At 57.1% G+C, this 15,399-nt stretch overlaps 1 protein-coding gene across 25 annotated transcripts in view; it reads left to right on the top strand.

Moving 5' to 3' along the window:
• The window catches only part of ABLIM2 (actin binding LIM protein family member 2), a 150,719-nt gene that overhangs the window by 89,824 nt on the left and 45,496 nt on the right, over positions 1 to 15,399 (top strand). For 11 of the 25 annotated variants that reach the window (XR_003432307.1, XR_003432306.1, XM_027103796.1 and 8 more), the window contains exons 10-13: positions 5,910 to 6,056; positions 8,189 to 8,221; positions 9,878 to 9,998; positions 11,387 to 11,485. Coding sequence is in view for 23 of the 25 variants with exons in the window: in XM_027103796.1 (XP_026959597.1) it covers positions 5,910 to 6,056; positions 8,189 to 8,221; positions 9,878 to 9,998; positions 11,387 to 11,485 (400 nt within the window). In the remaining 2 variants the exon portion in view is untranslated. The remainder of the gene's footprint in view (positions 1 to 5,909; positions 6,057 to 8,188; positions 8,222 to 9,877; positions 9,999 to 11,386; positions 11,486 to 15,399) is intronic. The other 14 variants (XM_027103801.1, XM_027103799.1, XM_027103798.1 and 11 more) reach the window with 3 other exon arrangements.

Here is a 15,399-nt window from a genome sequence, read left to right as displayed (position 1 = left end):
CCCTGAGCCCAGAGGGAGGACAGGAAACGCTCGCTCGCTGGGATTACTGTTACGACGTCTGTGCTCGTTTGCCGGGGCCGCCGTAAAGCCCCGCAGACCAGGGGGCTTCAACCACAGAAATGTATCTTCTCACCGTCCTGGAGGCTGGGAGTCTTGAGTCAAGGTGTCTGGAGGGTTGGTTCCCTCCGAGGCCTCTCTCCTGGACGTGTAGACGGCTGTCTTCTCCCTGTGTCCTCACGTGGTCGTCCCTCTGTGCGCATCTGTGTCCTAATCTCTTCTTCTCAGAAGGACACCAGGCGTACTGGATCAGATCCCACCCTAATGACCCCTTTTTACCTTAATCACCACTTTAAAGGCCCATATCACCAAATGTAGTCACTTCTGTGGTGCTGGGGGCTAGTGGTTCGACATAGAAATTTGGGGAAGCACGATTTAGCCCCTAATACCATCATCATCATGAATAATAATAATAATGACTATTGGTATTTGAATGAGATCGTATTTGTGAAGCACTCGGCATGCGGCCAGGCATGGTCGTGTCCCCCGACTGCAGCTACTGCTGGTAAACTGCTCATTAAACATGAACTATTATTTTTTGAACAAACTGGTGTTTGTAAGACGCTTAGGTACGGTAGTGACCATGTAACGGTGCAGTGAGCAGTGACCAGAGTCCCTGGGCTCTGTGATCACTGTTACTTTAAAAGTCATGCAGCGGGAAGCAGTGGAGCTGTCTTTGAACCCAGGTCTCTGCCACCACAGAGCTTGGGTTCTTCCCAGGGAACCCCGCTGCTCAGTGCTGAAAACCAGCCCTGCTGGGTCCCTTCTTCCACCTGGCAGTTCTCAGCACAGCCAAGTCCACGCCCCTTGATCGGGTCACATGGCCTTCCCGCCCTTGGGGAGCACGAACTTGCCAATGATGACGGTGGGCAAAGAAGTTGCCCACCAGCTGGCTGTGCCTTCAGCCGTGGTAGATTCCAGCTGGTCGCACCGTCCCAGCTGAGACAGACTTCTCGCTCAGCTAATACGAGTGTGCTGGATTCCTGTTTAAACAGAAGGCCTTGAAGTGTACACACGGCTATATTTTTAAAAAAGTAAAAGTTAAAAAAAAATAAGTAAATAGAAGACCTCGGGCGAATTAATTTAATCCTGTCTCCTGAGTCTGAAGCAGCAGTTGTTAGTTTGACACTGCAGAGGTGCCTTGAGTCCTGGGTACCAGGGAGTGTACTCTGCCGTCTCCTTTTGCCTCTCAGCATCCCAGTTAGATGCAGCTCAGAGAGGTGCAGAAGCTGGTCTGTGTCACAGCCTCTAAGTCATGGGGCCACCGTCCAAGGACCTGCATCCATCCCTAACACATGGACTCCCAGCACCATGGCCAGCGCCCAGCCGGGAAACGTCCCACCCTGGCCATCCCTCCCAAGTCAGGGTCGGTATCAGCACCAGTTGGCAGTGCACATCCATGCAGTTCCTTCCCTGAGGAGACGAGAGTCTGGTCAAGCAAGTGCCCTTCTTATCTCAGGCTCAGCCCCTCTGCTCTTCCTTCCATCTCCCTGTTGGTATCTCCTGTCACCCTACTGTGCACCCAACTCTGCTCAGCGCCAGGCACACTCAGGACCTCAGGACGGTGGTCCCAATCCATGCACCAGCTCAGCGTGCTTAAAAGGATGCCAGCCGCCTGGGACCCGCCTGCTGTGGGATGGTTGTTCTCAAATGCAGCTTCCTCTCCCTCCCTCTCCCTTCCTGCCCGTCAGGAAGAGATCAATTCCCCGCGAAGTCCCTGTCTGCAGGAATGGCAGGGAATTTATCATGTGATGTGGCTACCGTCTCCCACACGGGCTGTGAGCTCCTGGCGGGCAGGGACCGTGCCTCACTCACCTTAGTATCTAGGATAAAACATGCACACAGTAGGTGCTCAATAAATTGTGGGTTTTTAAAAGTAATCTTTTCACCGCCTTTTTCTTTATTACAAATGTAACCCACATTTATTAGCAACAAAATAGCGATTGGTGCAGAGGTGAAAATGAATACCATTTATAATCCTCCCAACCAGAGTAGCCACTGTTAATATTTTGAAGTATGCCCTTTAGGTTTCTTTTTCTCTGTGTGCGTGTATTTTTTTTTTTTAACAAAATGAGGTCACATTGGCTATATTGTTTTGTAACCTTTCTTCAGCATGGCAATAAAGCAGTGAGTCGGCATAGCATAAAAGCGGCATCGTTAGATTATATCATCGGTAGGATTAGGTTGTAGCTATAACATCATATATGGTCATATCTTATTATTAGTTGTTATGCTGGATACAGTGTAGGAGAGAAGAAAGCTAAGGGAAAACACTTGTACTTACACACACTCCAGTGGCCTTCCGCCAATGAGACAACATAGCCCGTTGTCATGGCAACCGCCCCGGGACTTGGATGCAGGGAAATGCATCTGTGAGCCCCGCTGGGCAGGACAAATGCTGAGGAGCCAGGAGCACAGCCGCCTAGCTGGCCAGCTGGGGGCGGGCAGGCTTCTCTCTGAGCAGGGTCGTGTTGGTGGTAGTTGGCATCGTCGGGCCGCCTCCCTGATCCCCTGTGTCAGGGCAAGGCGGGCGCTGTTGACTGTGCACCTGGGTCTGAGAAAGCCAGCGGGCACTGAGCGCTGCGATCATAGCAGGACAGAGGTGGGTGGGCGGACACAGCCTCCACAGTGACCTGTGAATGCCGACCTCTCCCAGCCCCTCGGCAGCATCGCCCTTTATATCGAGCTGTGTTGATGGTCACGAAATCCAGCAGATGGACAAGGCCCAGGTGGTATTCCCATTTTCAGGGGGAGACAAAGACCCAGAGAACCCAGCTGGCTTTGGCAAATGCGCAACGACTTTAGCTCAATTCGGCATGCCTGCCCCGAGGGCCTGTGCCACGTCAAGCATGGAGTTAGGGAGAGGGACTCCATGGTGAATCAGGGTCCTGAACCCCCAGGAGCCACCAGCCTCAGGAGCAAAGGAGACAGATGCGCCAACGAAATCAGCACCTTTACTCACAGGAGAAGGGGAGGTGGTGGAGGGGAAGCGTGCTGAATCTGGAAGGACCAGAGGATGAGCCGGGCAAAGAGGCCTGGGAACGGCATTTCGGAGGGAGGGAACAGAATGTACCAAGCCCTCATGTAACCGAAAGTGCGGTCCAGCTGCTCGCTGCTCAAAAGCCAATAAAGAGGCAAGGCTGGTGGAAAGGAAACATTGCTTTATTTTGGACACCGGCAACGAGGGCGAGGTAGAGGAGGGCAGACTCCTGTCCAAAGGCTGACTCCCCCCGTGACAATCACTGGGCAAGAGCTTTTATAGACGGAGGGAGGGGGCTACATGCAGAAACTGCACAGTCAGCTCTGACCGTCGTCTTGAAATTGGTCATCGGTGGTCTGACCAGCGTCATCTTGATTGTTTTAAGTACAGTTAGTCTTCGGTTTCAGGGTCAGTCTATTCCCATTTCCTTGAGGTCAGTTCTTGGAATTGTGGCCACTTATGTCATGGCTACAGTCTGTCATCATGTAGTTAACTTCTTCCACCTGGTAGGGGTTTCAGTATCTACAAGGCAGCTCCCAGGATACGGCTCAGAATATTATCTGTAGCCCTTGAGGAGGAACTAAAGGTCTTTGACTTTGCTTAATGATTAAACTATTATCATTTGGTCTCCTTTGATGGTTTCCTTTGTTTCTGCATCTTCTCACTTCTCTGATTAAACTTTGGCTGAAGTTTTCCTGCAGACAAGAGGCAGGCGGAGGACGTGGGCGGAAGCACCATAGGGTCCTGCTCCGTTTCACTCAGGCTGTGGGTGTTCTGGAAACTGTAAGGGGTCGAGCATGACAAGGGGCATGGGTGGGGGAGTGAGAGGGTTGGATGAGCAGATACACAAGGGCCAGGTCCCCAGGGGCCTGAGTTCAGATTTCCCCGGAAGGCAGAGAGGAGCAGCTCAAAAATGCTGATCGGGCGGTACCACAGTTACAAACGACAGACTCAGGGTTTGAACTCAGGTCTTCTGAACGTTGCCCAGGGTTCCCAAGGGAATCGCCAGAGATCTGAGACATCAGGTGTTCACTCTCTCAACCTACGTCACAGATGGCAGGGATTGCCCCTAGCCTACCCAACGACTCACGCGAGCCTTGGAGTTGGTGGTCAGAGAAGTCTTCCTGGAGGAGGTGGGCTGCTGGACTTCAGAGGATAAAGGAAAGCTGGAGGGTGGAGGCTGAACCTGGCACACTGGGGGAACAAGGAGGAGACACCTTATGATGAATGGGCTGGAAACATCAGGGCCGAGTTTGGAAACTGCAGTGAGGGCTGTGTCACCCATCCCGGAAGGGGCTGCCGGAGGATGTGAGCTGGAGGACGACGGGGTGCAGCTGGAGTTTGAGTGACGTGGCCCTGGCGGGGAGGAGAGCCATGGTGGGGAGGAGAGCCATGGTGGGGAGCATGGCTCTGGACTCAGACAGCCTGCGTCTCCTCCCTGGCTGTGTGACTTTGGGCAAGTTACCTGGCCTCTCTGGGCTCCGGTTCTTCCTCTGTGAAGAGGACGTCCTGTGAGCGCCCCCAGTGCTGTCCAGGGTGGAAGGTGTAGTGTCACGCTGCTGTTGGTGGTGTTTGTTAGAAGAATTGCTGGCAGGACAGCCCCCCAGAGGCTGTGGCTGGATAGGGACGCGGGCAGTGAGGGCCTTGACCAGAGCCGCCTGGGTCTGGGAAGGGGCAGAGAGGAAGGCGGGGGCAGCGTTGACCTGGCCGGGGGCACCGAGGGAAGCCGAGGTTGAGATGAGGGTTCCTGCTGGGTTTGGGGGTCGAGCCGAGCCAGCGGGGGCAGCCCGAGTGGCCAGCTTTGCCTGTGGCTGGCAATGCCAGGCTGAGATTAATCCTCGGAGGGGACCCGGCGGAAGGAGGTGACTGGTGTGTCAGCTCCAGGAGGGATGGGACCCTGGGCATCCGCCACACCAGGAACTGGCTCGTGCTGGGAGCAGGCTGGGGACTCACGTTCTCTCTTCCGTAGGGCTCGTGGGCTGTAAACATTCCGCCGGTGCTGGAGGGGTGCTGCAGGGACACGGGGACTGAGACCGGTGTTTGGGGGGGAACCTCGGCCCTGCTGTGAGAGCCAAGCTGAGGCGGCCACCCCGCTCCAAGGCCTGTCCCGTCAGTCACGCGCCCCCGGGCAGCCCCCGGAGCCAGGAGGAGGGGCCAGCGGGCGGTGCAGGGGAGGCCGGGCCCAATTGCAGGGGAGTGAGCACCCAGGTGGACCTCACCTAAGCAGACGTGGTGGCCCCTGAGTGTGTGTGTGTGGGTGGCTGGGTAGGGAGATGTGTGCGTGTGCACTAGTTTGGTGGGTGAGGTTGTGTGGGTGCGAGTGAGTGTGTGGAGGTGCGGGTGTGTCAGTGTCTCCCCTCCGCAGCTGTAGGCGGGCGTGTTCCCCGTGTGCGTGCATACGTAGATTGTGCGTGCAGGTCTGCATGTCCGTGGTGGGTGTTTGCATGTGTGCGTACATGCCTGCACATGTCGTGCATGTGTTTAAATGCACGTATGTACATCTTTTACGTACGTGTGTATTTTATGTGCACACGTGCGTATGTGCGTTGCGTGCGTACAAGTATACTACGTGCACGCATCCACGTGTGCGTGTGTATGCATGTCTACACGTGTGCTTTCTGTGCCCGCACACATGTGTTTGTTTACACGTACATGTGTATGTATGTGTGCGAGCATAGATGTGTGTGTGTGTGGCTGTGTGTGTATTTAGACCACGGGCTGAGTTCTCACTGTCCGCGGGGACGCAGGTCCGTGTGCCACGAGGCTTCCCCACGCCTTTGCCCCCGGCCCCACCTCTACCCACGGCTGCCGAGCGACCACGCCTCCAGGTGTGGGTCTGACCACCCCCTCGACTCTTTCCTTCCTCTCGCAGGCCAAGCTGGGTGATGAGATCCTTGACTACAGAGACCTGGCCGCTCTCCCTAAGAACAAGGCCATCTACAGCATCGACCGCCCCGACATGATCTCCTACTCGCCCTTCATCAGCCACTCGGTGGGGGACAGGCAGAGCTGCAGCGAGGTACGGCCCGGCCCGGGGCCAGCCTGCAGGGCGTGGCACCTATAGCCGGTCCCCTTGGCGTCCGTCCCCACGGCCATCCTGCGGCCTCAGCCTACTCTACCCCCTCAGATAACCTGTGCCTCCTCTTTAAAGAATTCCCAGTGTGCTCTGGCCCCGAACTGCCCCTCGCAGACACACTGACGGAGAGGGTCTGGACAGGCCCCCTCGGTGGGCGCAGAAAGCAGGAATCTCGCTGGCGATCAGGAAAGTGACAGGAGCAAAGCGAGAGTCTCTTTGTTTTCTTAAGTTGGGAAATGTATCCTGTTCCTTTGTCCAGAGCGCTCCAGGCCGCGCTCCGGCTCTCCCCGCCCTGGCCCACTCCTCCGTCCCGTGAGCTCCCCGAGCTGGCTTGACCCCTGGTTGACCCCAGACGACTTCTTCCCTGCTGTCCCGTGGGCAGTGTCCTTTGCTGGACCTTCCTAATCGTGGCCGCTTCTCTCCATTTACCCTGGAATTTGCTGGTGAAGTCACTTTTCCTTTGTGAGACTTCAGTGTGACCGGGCCACGGGGGTGCCTGGGATGGAGAGGAGGCGTGTTTTGCCAGCTGTCGGCCATGTCTGTGTGCCGGTCACGTGGGGTGGCCCGGCGTGGGCGCCCTGCTCCGAGTCTCCCAAGCTGTAGCCGAGGCTCCGGGGCGCCAGGCTCGACGCAGACGCCTGCTGTGGTCCAGCAGCTGGCGCAGCTGCGGGGCGTGAGGGCAGGGCGGGGACAGCCCGGGGCTCCGGGGGTCCGCGGCACGCTCACCGGTCATGCTGCAGTGGCCTGCCCTTGTCGCTGATATCACAGTCATCACCCGCTCCTCAGGCCCGCTCTCACTCTGCGCTGACACTGGGCTTCTGCGTTGCCCCGCCTCCTGTGGCCCGGCACTTTGGGAATGACCGTCCCAGGGTATAGATGAGAAGACGAGGGTGAGGGAGAACGAGGGTGAGGGCCCAGGACCGTGCTGCTCACGGGGGCAGAGCTGGGGCTTGGGCCCTCGTGGCTGGCCTTGGTCACTGCTGCCTCCGTGCCGGCTGTGGCCATTGCCCAGAGCAAGGTACTGGGCTTCTGTCCCTCCTCCATCTCCTGGGACCTCGAGGCCTCTGCCCTCCACAGGCCCTGCCATGCCCCGGCTGCAAGCCTGCTCAGAGGTGTCCTCTGTGGGAGCCCTTCTGTGGGTAAATGGTGGAGTGGGCCACAGAACGTGGGTCAGTGCGCTGAGCTGAGCAAACCCTGGCCTCGGGGCCGGACCGCTTCCCCTGCTTCTCTGGAACGGCAGCCTTCCAGCAGTTCATCCGAGTGTGGGAAGGTGGGGAAGGGAAGGGCAGTGGGCTGGAAGCACAGAGATCTGCCAGCCTTTCTGAGCCTCAGTCTCCCCTTCAATGAAATGGGAAGATTGGGAAACACTTTCCCCTTGCCGTTCTAACGGTACGAGAAAATGTCCCCAGTCGCCAGGGCTCCTCCTTGGAAACTCTCCACAGCGTCTTCCTACCTGTCCAGGAGAGGGGGAGACAGGTGAGCTTTCCTGCCTGGAAGCCCCGTTTCCAGAGCCCCTTCTGCCAGGCGCTCCCTCCCTAAGTCCTGGCAACACGTCTGTAGGTGGCAGGCGGTGCTCACCTGCTCCAGCGGGAGGTGCCTGGCCGGGGAGGCCGGTCACCGCTCCCCAGGGCCCCGATGACCCCCCTACCCCGCACACTGTCCTCACCCCGAGCCCCGAGGCTCCGAATCGTGCTTCCTTCCTCTGGGCCCCTTTTCTCTCTTCGGAAGAAACCCGAGGGTGATGGGCTCGCAGGGTGTGGCCACCCAACGCCCAGAGCCAACAGTCTTCCCTTCAGAAATGAGTCCTCGTGGGGGAGAGGCAGGGCGGGGGCGGGCCAGGATGAGACAAGGTCCAGGCTCATCCTCAGAGAGGACTGTCTTGGGGACCTTTTCCTCGGGTGCCATTGACTGTGTGTCTCCAAAAAGGTTCTGGGACGTGTGTTGGGTCTCGTGCTGGGGTTCCCTGCCACGTGGAGGAGGGTCCATGGTGCAGATGAGCCTGGGCCGGGGCGCTCTCCTCCCCGAGTGACCGCCAGGCGCCGGGCCTAACGGGTAACTCTGTGTTGTGTCCACAGTCCCCGCGGCTGCTCTCGCCGACGCCGCCCGAGGTAACCGCCCCCGGCCCACCCCGTTTGCTCGTGGCACTGCCGCCTGGATGGTAAAGATAACCAACCGGGGCTCCCCTGGAGGGTCTCCCAGGCCCTCGACTGTGGCCTCTGCCTGTGGCATCAGGCCGTGACCCTCTGAGGCTGGGGCTTCCTCCTCGGCGTTGGTTATTTTTATAATCGTATCCCATCTGCATGCTTCCCTTGTGTCTGCCGGCCCTGCGACACGGACACCTGGGACACCTGTGTCTGACCTGAGGTCTGGGTCACGGCTTTCTTTAGAGAAGAAGTCCAGGGGCTGGGTTAGCCTGGGCTACGTCATGCGCCTCCAGGTGGGACTTATGGGAATATCTTGGGTCCTCGAGGATAAACGTGCTGGAAGCCTTTCTCTATCAAATAGCACGGGTTAGCATCCCGCTCTTTTTTCTTGTTTCTCAAAACTGATCCGCGACATAGACAGCCACCAGTCAGACTCCAGTCTGCGTGGGCATCAGACCCTGGGTCCAGGAACGCGACAGCCAAAGCCTGCGCGTGGGCAGCTAGCACCGAGCTGCCACGCCCACGTGTGGCCGCGAGCCCCGGGCACAGTGCAGGCGAGAAGACAGGACATCTGTATGATGTCAACTGGCCAGCGGGGCTGTGCAGAGGATGCCTGGGGATGGAGGCTAGACGGCAGGGCTGCAGCCATCCCAGGGGAGAGAGTGTGTGTCCATGGCCAGGATGGGCCGGGCCGAAGGGGCTCGGGGTGAGGCATGGGTGGGGCCTGGCAGGTGTGCTCCCAGCATGAGGGCTGCCTGAGCGGAGCGTGCAGGTGGGCACACAGGCAAGCTTTAAGGACAGTGGCTCTGTGGGTTCTGCTAAAGAGCAAGCCCTAGGAGGCGGGAAGTCAGCTTGGAAGGGCGTGGGAGCCGTGAGCGCCAGACCCAGACTCTCCCATTACTCATCCCACGCCAGCCTGGAGGGGCAAAGCGGCAGCGTCCACCCCACGGCAGGACGCTGGCCCGTGTCGTGCCTCAGGCCAACGCGCCGAGCTGTGGCAGGCGGGCGGTCTGCTCTGCCCCCGTGCCATAGTGCCACGCCATCTCATGCCACCTGTCACCTGCCCTGACCCCCCCAGACAGTGGCCATCCTGCTTGAATGGAGTCTGCGTTGTCAGTGCTTGTGGGTCTGACTCAGCTGGGCTTCTGGGCCGGGGCGGGGGCCTTCTTCCTACTGCCCGCACCTGGGGAGCCCCTATCAAGGCCGGGGGGAATACAGAATCTCAGTGGTTCTCAAACTGTGTTCCGAGGGGCCTTGGGTGCCAGGACGGATGGGGCGAGAGGGGAGCTGAAAGACGTAGGTGGATGCAGGTACCTCTGCCTCCTCTGTGGGAGCCCCAGCTACAAGGAGGGGCTGCTGGAGGCGTGGGCGGGACCCTGCCCTCCAGTACCTGGCAGGCACGGGGACGATGCTCAGGCCGAGGGGAGCGTCAGCACCAAGGCCAGCCCCCCGTCTGGCTCTTCAGATGTGCCCTGGAAGGTGGGGAGACTGCGTCCTGGGGCCGTGTTGAGTCAGCCTCTTGGGTCAGGAGAGCAAACGCGGAGTGGAGGGCGGAGGGGTGGGTGGATACGGGTGGGCGGTGCTCTCGGCACCGGGGTTCACCAGGCTGTCTTCTCCCAGGGGTATCAGGATGACCGCTCCTACAAGCAGTGCCGGACCTCCAGCCCGAGCTCCACCGGGTCGGTCAGCCTCGGCCGTTACACCCCGACCTTGCGGTCGCCCCAGCACTACAGCCGTCCAGGTACACGCCCCCCGCGGCCTCTTTTACCCCCGTGAAGCTCTGCTTCTTGTGGCTTTTCCTCTTATGAGTCTGTCTCTTACTTGAGCACCTGGAGAAACGACCGACAGGGCGTGGGATTGCCAGTGGGCGATGGAGAGCCCGTCCTTTTAATGAATGAAAAGGCCCTCTCGTGCCGGGGCAGGGAGGTTAAGCGCAGGGGCAGCCGGTTACCCCGTTGGTTAGAGGAGCCGTCCCGTGACGCACACAAGGCAGCGCTGAGCACATAGGATCCAGCTCACGTGTCAGTAGCAGGAGATGTCAGGAAGGTGAAACGGCACGGAGGACAGGAGGCCAGAGGTCACTTAGTTGAAAGCTCGCGTGGCTCTGGGAAGGTTTGCGCTGTGGAGACAAAACCAACGCACAGAAGCTAGAGTCAGCACGTGCGTTGACACTTCACCGGTAGCTGGGTTAGTGGCCCCAAAGACAGCTGTCCCCAGGGGCCACTGCCAGCCCCCTCCCAGTGGGGAGAAGCCCGAGGAGGACCCTCTACCCCATCCCACCTCATCCCCCGCGTGGCGCCCAGCGATGTTCCATTCCTTTCCCTTTTAAAAATCCGCGTTGCCCTCAGTGTGTCCGAGCCACAGGGACTCCACACAGAGCTGCTTCTTGAGGGATTTTTGCCAATCATCTCCTCCTCGGCCAGCTGTTGCATGGCTCTATCCTCACCTCCATGGACTCCACTCTGATTTTTGCAGCCCTTGTGGAAAAATCACAACTCATTCATTTGCAAAGTTATTTTCATGGACTCCCTGCAATGTGCCTGGTACATACTGCTCGGTAGATGTTTGGAAAGTGGGTGAGTGAGGGAATGAATGAATGAATGAATGAGTGAGTGAGCGAGTGACCAGGCGAGCAGGTGAGCCCAGGAGAAGGGCTGTCAGCCTCTGCTGAGCCCTGCCCACCATATTTGGGTCTTCTGGCCTTGTTGGTTGTGCCTGGTCAGGTGCTCACCCCAGAGCTGAGACCCAAATCTCTCCTGGGCAAGGCCGGGGCACCTGTCAGGTGACAGATCACTCCCTGGTCTGGCCATCTGCCCTCCACCTGGGCCCTGGGTCCCAAGGAGCCCCCTAAGTGGGGCAGTGGGCAGGGCTCAGGGGCCAGCAGCTCCCACCCGGCAGGCCTGGGGGCGCTGCCACCCTGACCCCAGAGGGCAGGGCTTCCTCACTCGGAACCCGGGGCAGACTGGCCCAAAGTGTTCTTAGCGGCGCCCCTTCAGGTGCCTCAGAAAGATATGCATTCCTCGAGAGAGGAAGCACAAATGTTCCTAGCAGAGCGGGGCCTAGGAATATTTTGCGGCTTTGTGGCCCCGAGCGCAGGGCCGACTCTGACTTGTTCTCTGTTGCCCGCAGCTGGTACTGTGAGTGTTGGTACCAGTAGCTGCCTGTCCCTGTCCCAACACCCAAGCCCTACCTCCGTGTTCAGACATCATTACATCCCCTACTTCCGAGGTAAGGCACTCAGGGCTGCGGGCTGTGGTGCAGGGCCGGCCGTGCGTCTGTGTCTCGCTGTCCCGTGTGCGCCGCATGGCTTCCCCGAGCCCACGTCCCACGCCCATGCTCCCCGCTTTGCGTCTTGTGTGTCCAGCTCTGTTGGCGTGTACACGTTCCCAGGAAGTAACTTGTGTCAGGGAGCAAGCGGCGAGGCAGGAAGAGGGGTCTGGGACCCACCCAGTGCCCACCCTTGGGCTGGCGCCCAGAGCCTTTCCCTAAGTCATCTCCTTTTCTTTCCCACGTCAGCTCGGCAGGTGCGGGGACCGCTAGCCGTGCTTATCGGGAGCAAGTGCTAAGGCACAGAGGGTGGAGATGTCCACGACCTCAGCTCCTGGTGGCCGGGCGGGAAGCGTACCCCGCACGGCTGCAACTCCTCCCAGGGCGCAGACCTACCCGCCTTCCCCACCCACGCCCGGGCACGCGTGTGTGAATCACACCAGGAAAAGGACCCATTCCTTTTCAGTCCGTATATTACGGGCTGAATTACGTCCCCCCAAATTCGTATGTTGAAGTCCCAACCACCAGTGTGACTGCGTTTGGAGAGGGGGTCTTTAGGAGGTTATTAGGGTTACATGAGGTCATACAGGTGGGGCCCTAATCTGATAGCGTGGGTGGCATTTACGAAGAGGAACAGACGCTCTCTCTGCGCGCGCTCAGAGGAGAGGCCACGTGAGGACAGGACAGTTGTATTCAGCGAAGAAGAGAGGCCTCACCCAAAACCAAGGCTTGCCAGACCCTGATCTGGGACTTCCAGCCTCTGCAGCTGTGAGAAATGAGTGTCTGCTGTGTAAGCCACCAGCTGTGGTCCTTTGTTTGCAGCCCTAGCTGATTAATACACCATGAAAAGACTCCCGGGGCACGAGAGGAGCAGCAATGATCTCTTGCTGATTCCCCCAGACGCGTGTTAAGGTCCCCGTTCCTTACAGTTACTGAGTGGTGAAAGTTTCAAGAGAATCATCCGTCCCCGAGGGGCCAAGGGAGGACAGCTCAGCTGGATTATTCCATCATTGGATGGTCACCCGGCAGGGCTCCTTGGAACTTGGACGGTTCTCATTGTCATCATCACCTGTTTGCCTGACTCCATCAGCCTAACTGAGAAGAGAACCCCTGGTCATCGGGGTGCCTTCCTCTCCTCTTAGTGGACCTATCCCCACAGCTCATGGCCTGTTCTGGACGTACTGACTCTTCTGAGAAGCAGCAAAGCCCAAAATCCTGTGAGCGGGAGAGCAGCCCACAGGGCCTCTTGCACACCCGTGTGGCACAAGGGTGTCGCATGGCCGGGGTGTGCCCTCACCCAGAGGTGGACAGAAGACTCACTGCAAACTGGAGTGAATTTGACATTTAGACAAGTCACAGCAGGTCACCGAGGAGAGACGCCTCTTCTTCCTTTGCTTGAAGGTCAGAAGAGCACAGGGCTTTCCTCCCGCCTGATGTGGCCCTGCTTTGGGGTCCCTGGCAGAGGTGCGGCCCAGAGGCGAGGCCAGGCGGCAGGACCCTGGCCCTCTTGGCTGGGTCCTCGCGCCCCGGGGCAGCCCCTTGTGAGCTGGGCTGGCTGCCTGGGGCCGGTTTTGCCTACGTCCGTCCAGGCTGGGGCAGGGGCCATCACAGACGCTGCCCCTTAGGAGCCTCCACCTCGAGTTCTTACTGCGTCAGGCGACCTCAGCCCAGCTGCCCCAGCTGCAGCTGCCCCCGGCCTGCAGCACCATGTCCTCAGCCACATGAGAGAGGGCCAGGGAGGGAGGCCGAGGGAAGGGCAGCCCACTCACCTCAGGTAGGAGCAACGAGGCCCTTCCTTCCATCCTGTGCTGGGGGCAGGCGGGGCAGGCAGGCCCCCACCCCACTGCCCACCACATTTCTAAATGTCATGGCCCTTCCAATGGTGTCCCTGAGGTCCGGGGGCACGGTGCCCTGCGGTCTGCTCCGGGTGGGCACTGGCCCTGCGGTGGGCAGGGCTCTGCTCCGGTTCCCTCCTGACTGCTTTGGCCCCCAGTTCTCTCTTTTTTTTTTTAACATCTTTATTGGAGTATAGTTGCTTTACAATGGTGAGTTAGTTTCTGCTTTATAACAAAGTGAATCAGCTATACGTATACATATATCCCCATATCCCCTCCCTCTTGCGTCTCCCTCCCGCCCTCCCTATCCCACCCCTCTAGGTGGTCACAAAGCACCGAGCTGATCTCCCTGTGCGATACGGCTGCTTCCCACTAGCTATCTACTTTACATTTGGTAGTGGATATATGTCCATGCCACTCTCTCACTTCGTCCCAGCTTACCCTTCCCCCTCCCCGTGTCCTCAAGTCCATTCTCTACGTCTGCGTCTTTATTCCTGTCCTGCCCCTATGTTCTTCAGAACCATTTTTTTTTTTAGATTCCATATATAAGTGTTAGCATACGGTATTTGTCTTTCTCTTTCTGACTTACTTCACTCTGTATGACAGACTCTAGGTCCATCCACCTCACTACAAATAACTCAGTTTCGTTTCTTTTTATGGCTGAGTAATATTCCATTGTATACATGTGTCACATCTTCTTTATCCATTCATCTGTCGATGGACACTTAGGTTGCTTCCATGTCCTGGCTATTGTAAATAGAGTGGCAATGAACATTTTGGTACATGACTCTTTGAATTACGGTTTTCTCAGGGTATATGCCCAGTAGTGGGACTGCTGGATCATATGGTGGTTCTATTTTTAGTTTTTTAAGGAACCTCCATACTTTTCTCCATAGTGGCTGTATCAATTTACATTCCCACCAACAGTGCAAGAGGATTCCCTTCTCTCCACACCCTCTCCAGCATTTATTGTTTGTAGACTTTTTGATGATGGCCATTCTGTCCTGTGTGAGGTGATACCTCATTGCAGTTTTGATTTTCATTTCTCTAATGATTAGTGATGTTGAGCATCCTTTCATGTGTTTGTTGGCAGTCTGTATATCTTCTTTGGAGAAATGTCTATTTAGGTCTTCTGCCCATTTTTGGATTGGGTTGTTTGTTTTTTTGTTATTGAGCTGCGTGAGCTGCTTGTAAATTTTGGAGATTAATCCTTTGTCAGTTGCTTCATTTGCAAATACTTTCTCCCATTCTGAGGGTTGTCTTTTCGTCTTGTTTATGGTTTCCTTTAATGTGCAAAAGCTTTTAAGTTTCATTAGATCCCATTTGTTTATTTTTATTTCCATTTCTCTAGGAGGTGGGTCAAAAAGGATCTTGCTGTGATTTATGTCATAGAGTCTTCTGTCTGTGTTTTCCTCTAAGAGTTTTATAGTGTCTGGCCTTACATTTAGGTCTTTAATCCATTTTGAGTTTATTTTTGTGTATGGTGTTAGGGAGTGTTCTAATTTCATTCTTTCACATGTAGTTGTCCAGTTTTCCCAGCACCACTTGTTGAAGAGGTTGTCTTTTCTCCATTGTATATTCTTGCCTCCTTTATCAAAAATAAGGTGACCATATGTGCATGGGTTTATCTCTGGGCTTTCTATCCTGTTCCATTGATCTATATTTCTGTTTTTGTGCCAGTACCATACTGTCTTGATTATTGTAGCTTTGTAGTATAGTCTGAAGTCGGGGAGCCTGATTCCTCCAGCTCTGGTTTTCTTTCTCAAGATTGCTTTGGCTATTCGGGGTCCCAGTTCTCTTTGTTCAGAAATTAGACAAAGCCCCCTGCCCTCCTCTCTGGTGCAGGATGCAGGGGAGCCTGGCACCCACGGTTCTGCCCCCTGCTGACTTCAAGGGCCGTCTGTGACCTCAGGAGCCCCGGCCTTTTGCCAGGACTCACCCCTGGGGAGACCAAGGCTCAGGGACAGGTCGCTGGGCAGAGCCCAGAGGCAGGCCCTCGTTCACCAGGTGCGTCCACCTGCTGGCCGTGGGGCCACCACT

This window comes from Aethalodelphis obliquidens, unplaced genomic scaffold, assembly GCF_003676395.1.
Source record: "Aethalodelphis obliquidens isolate GAN/ISIS:26980383/991018 unplaced genomic scaffold, ASM367639v1 scaffold6, whole genome shotgun sequence".
Taxonomy (NCBI): Eukaryota; Metazoa; Chordata; class Mammalia; order Artiodactyla; family Delphinidae; genus Aethalodelphis; species Aethalodelphis obliquidens.
This window is presented reverse-complemented; position numbering and strand designations above follow the sequence as displayed.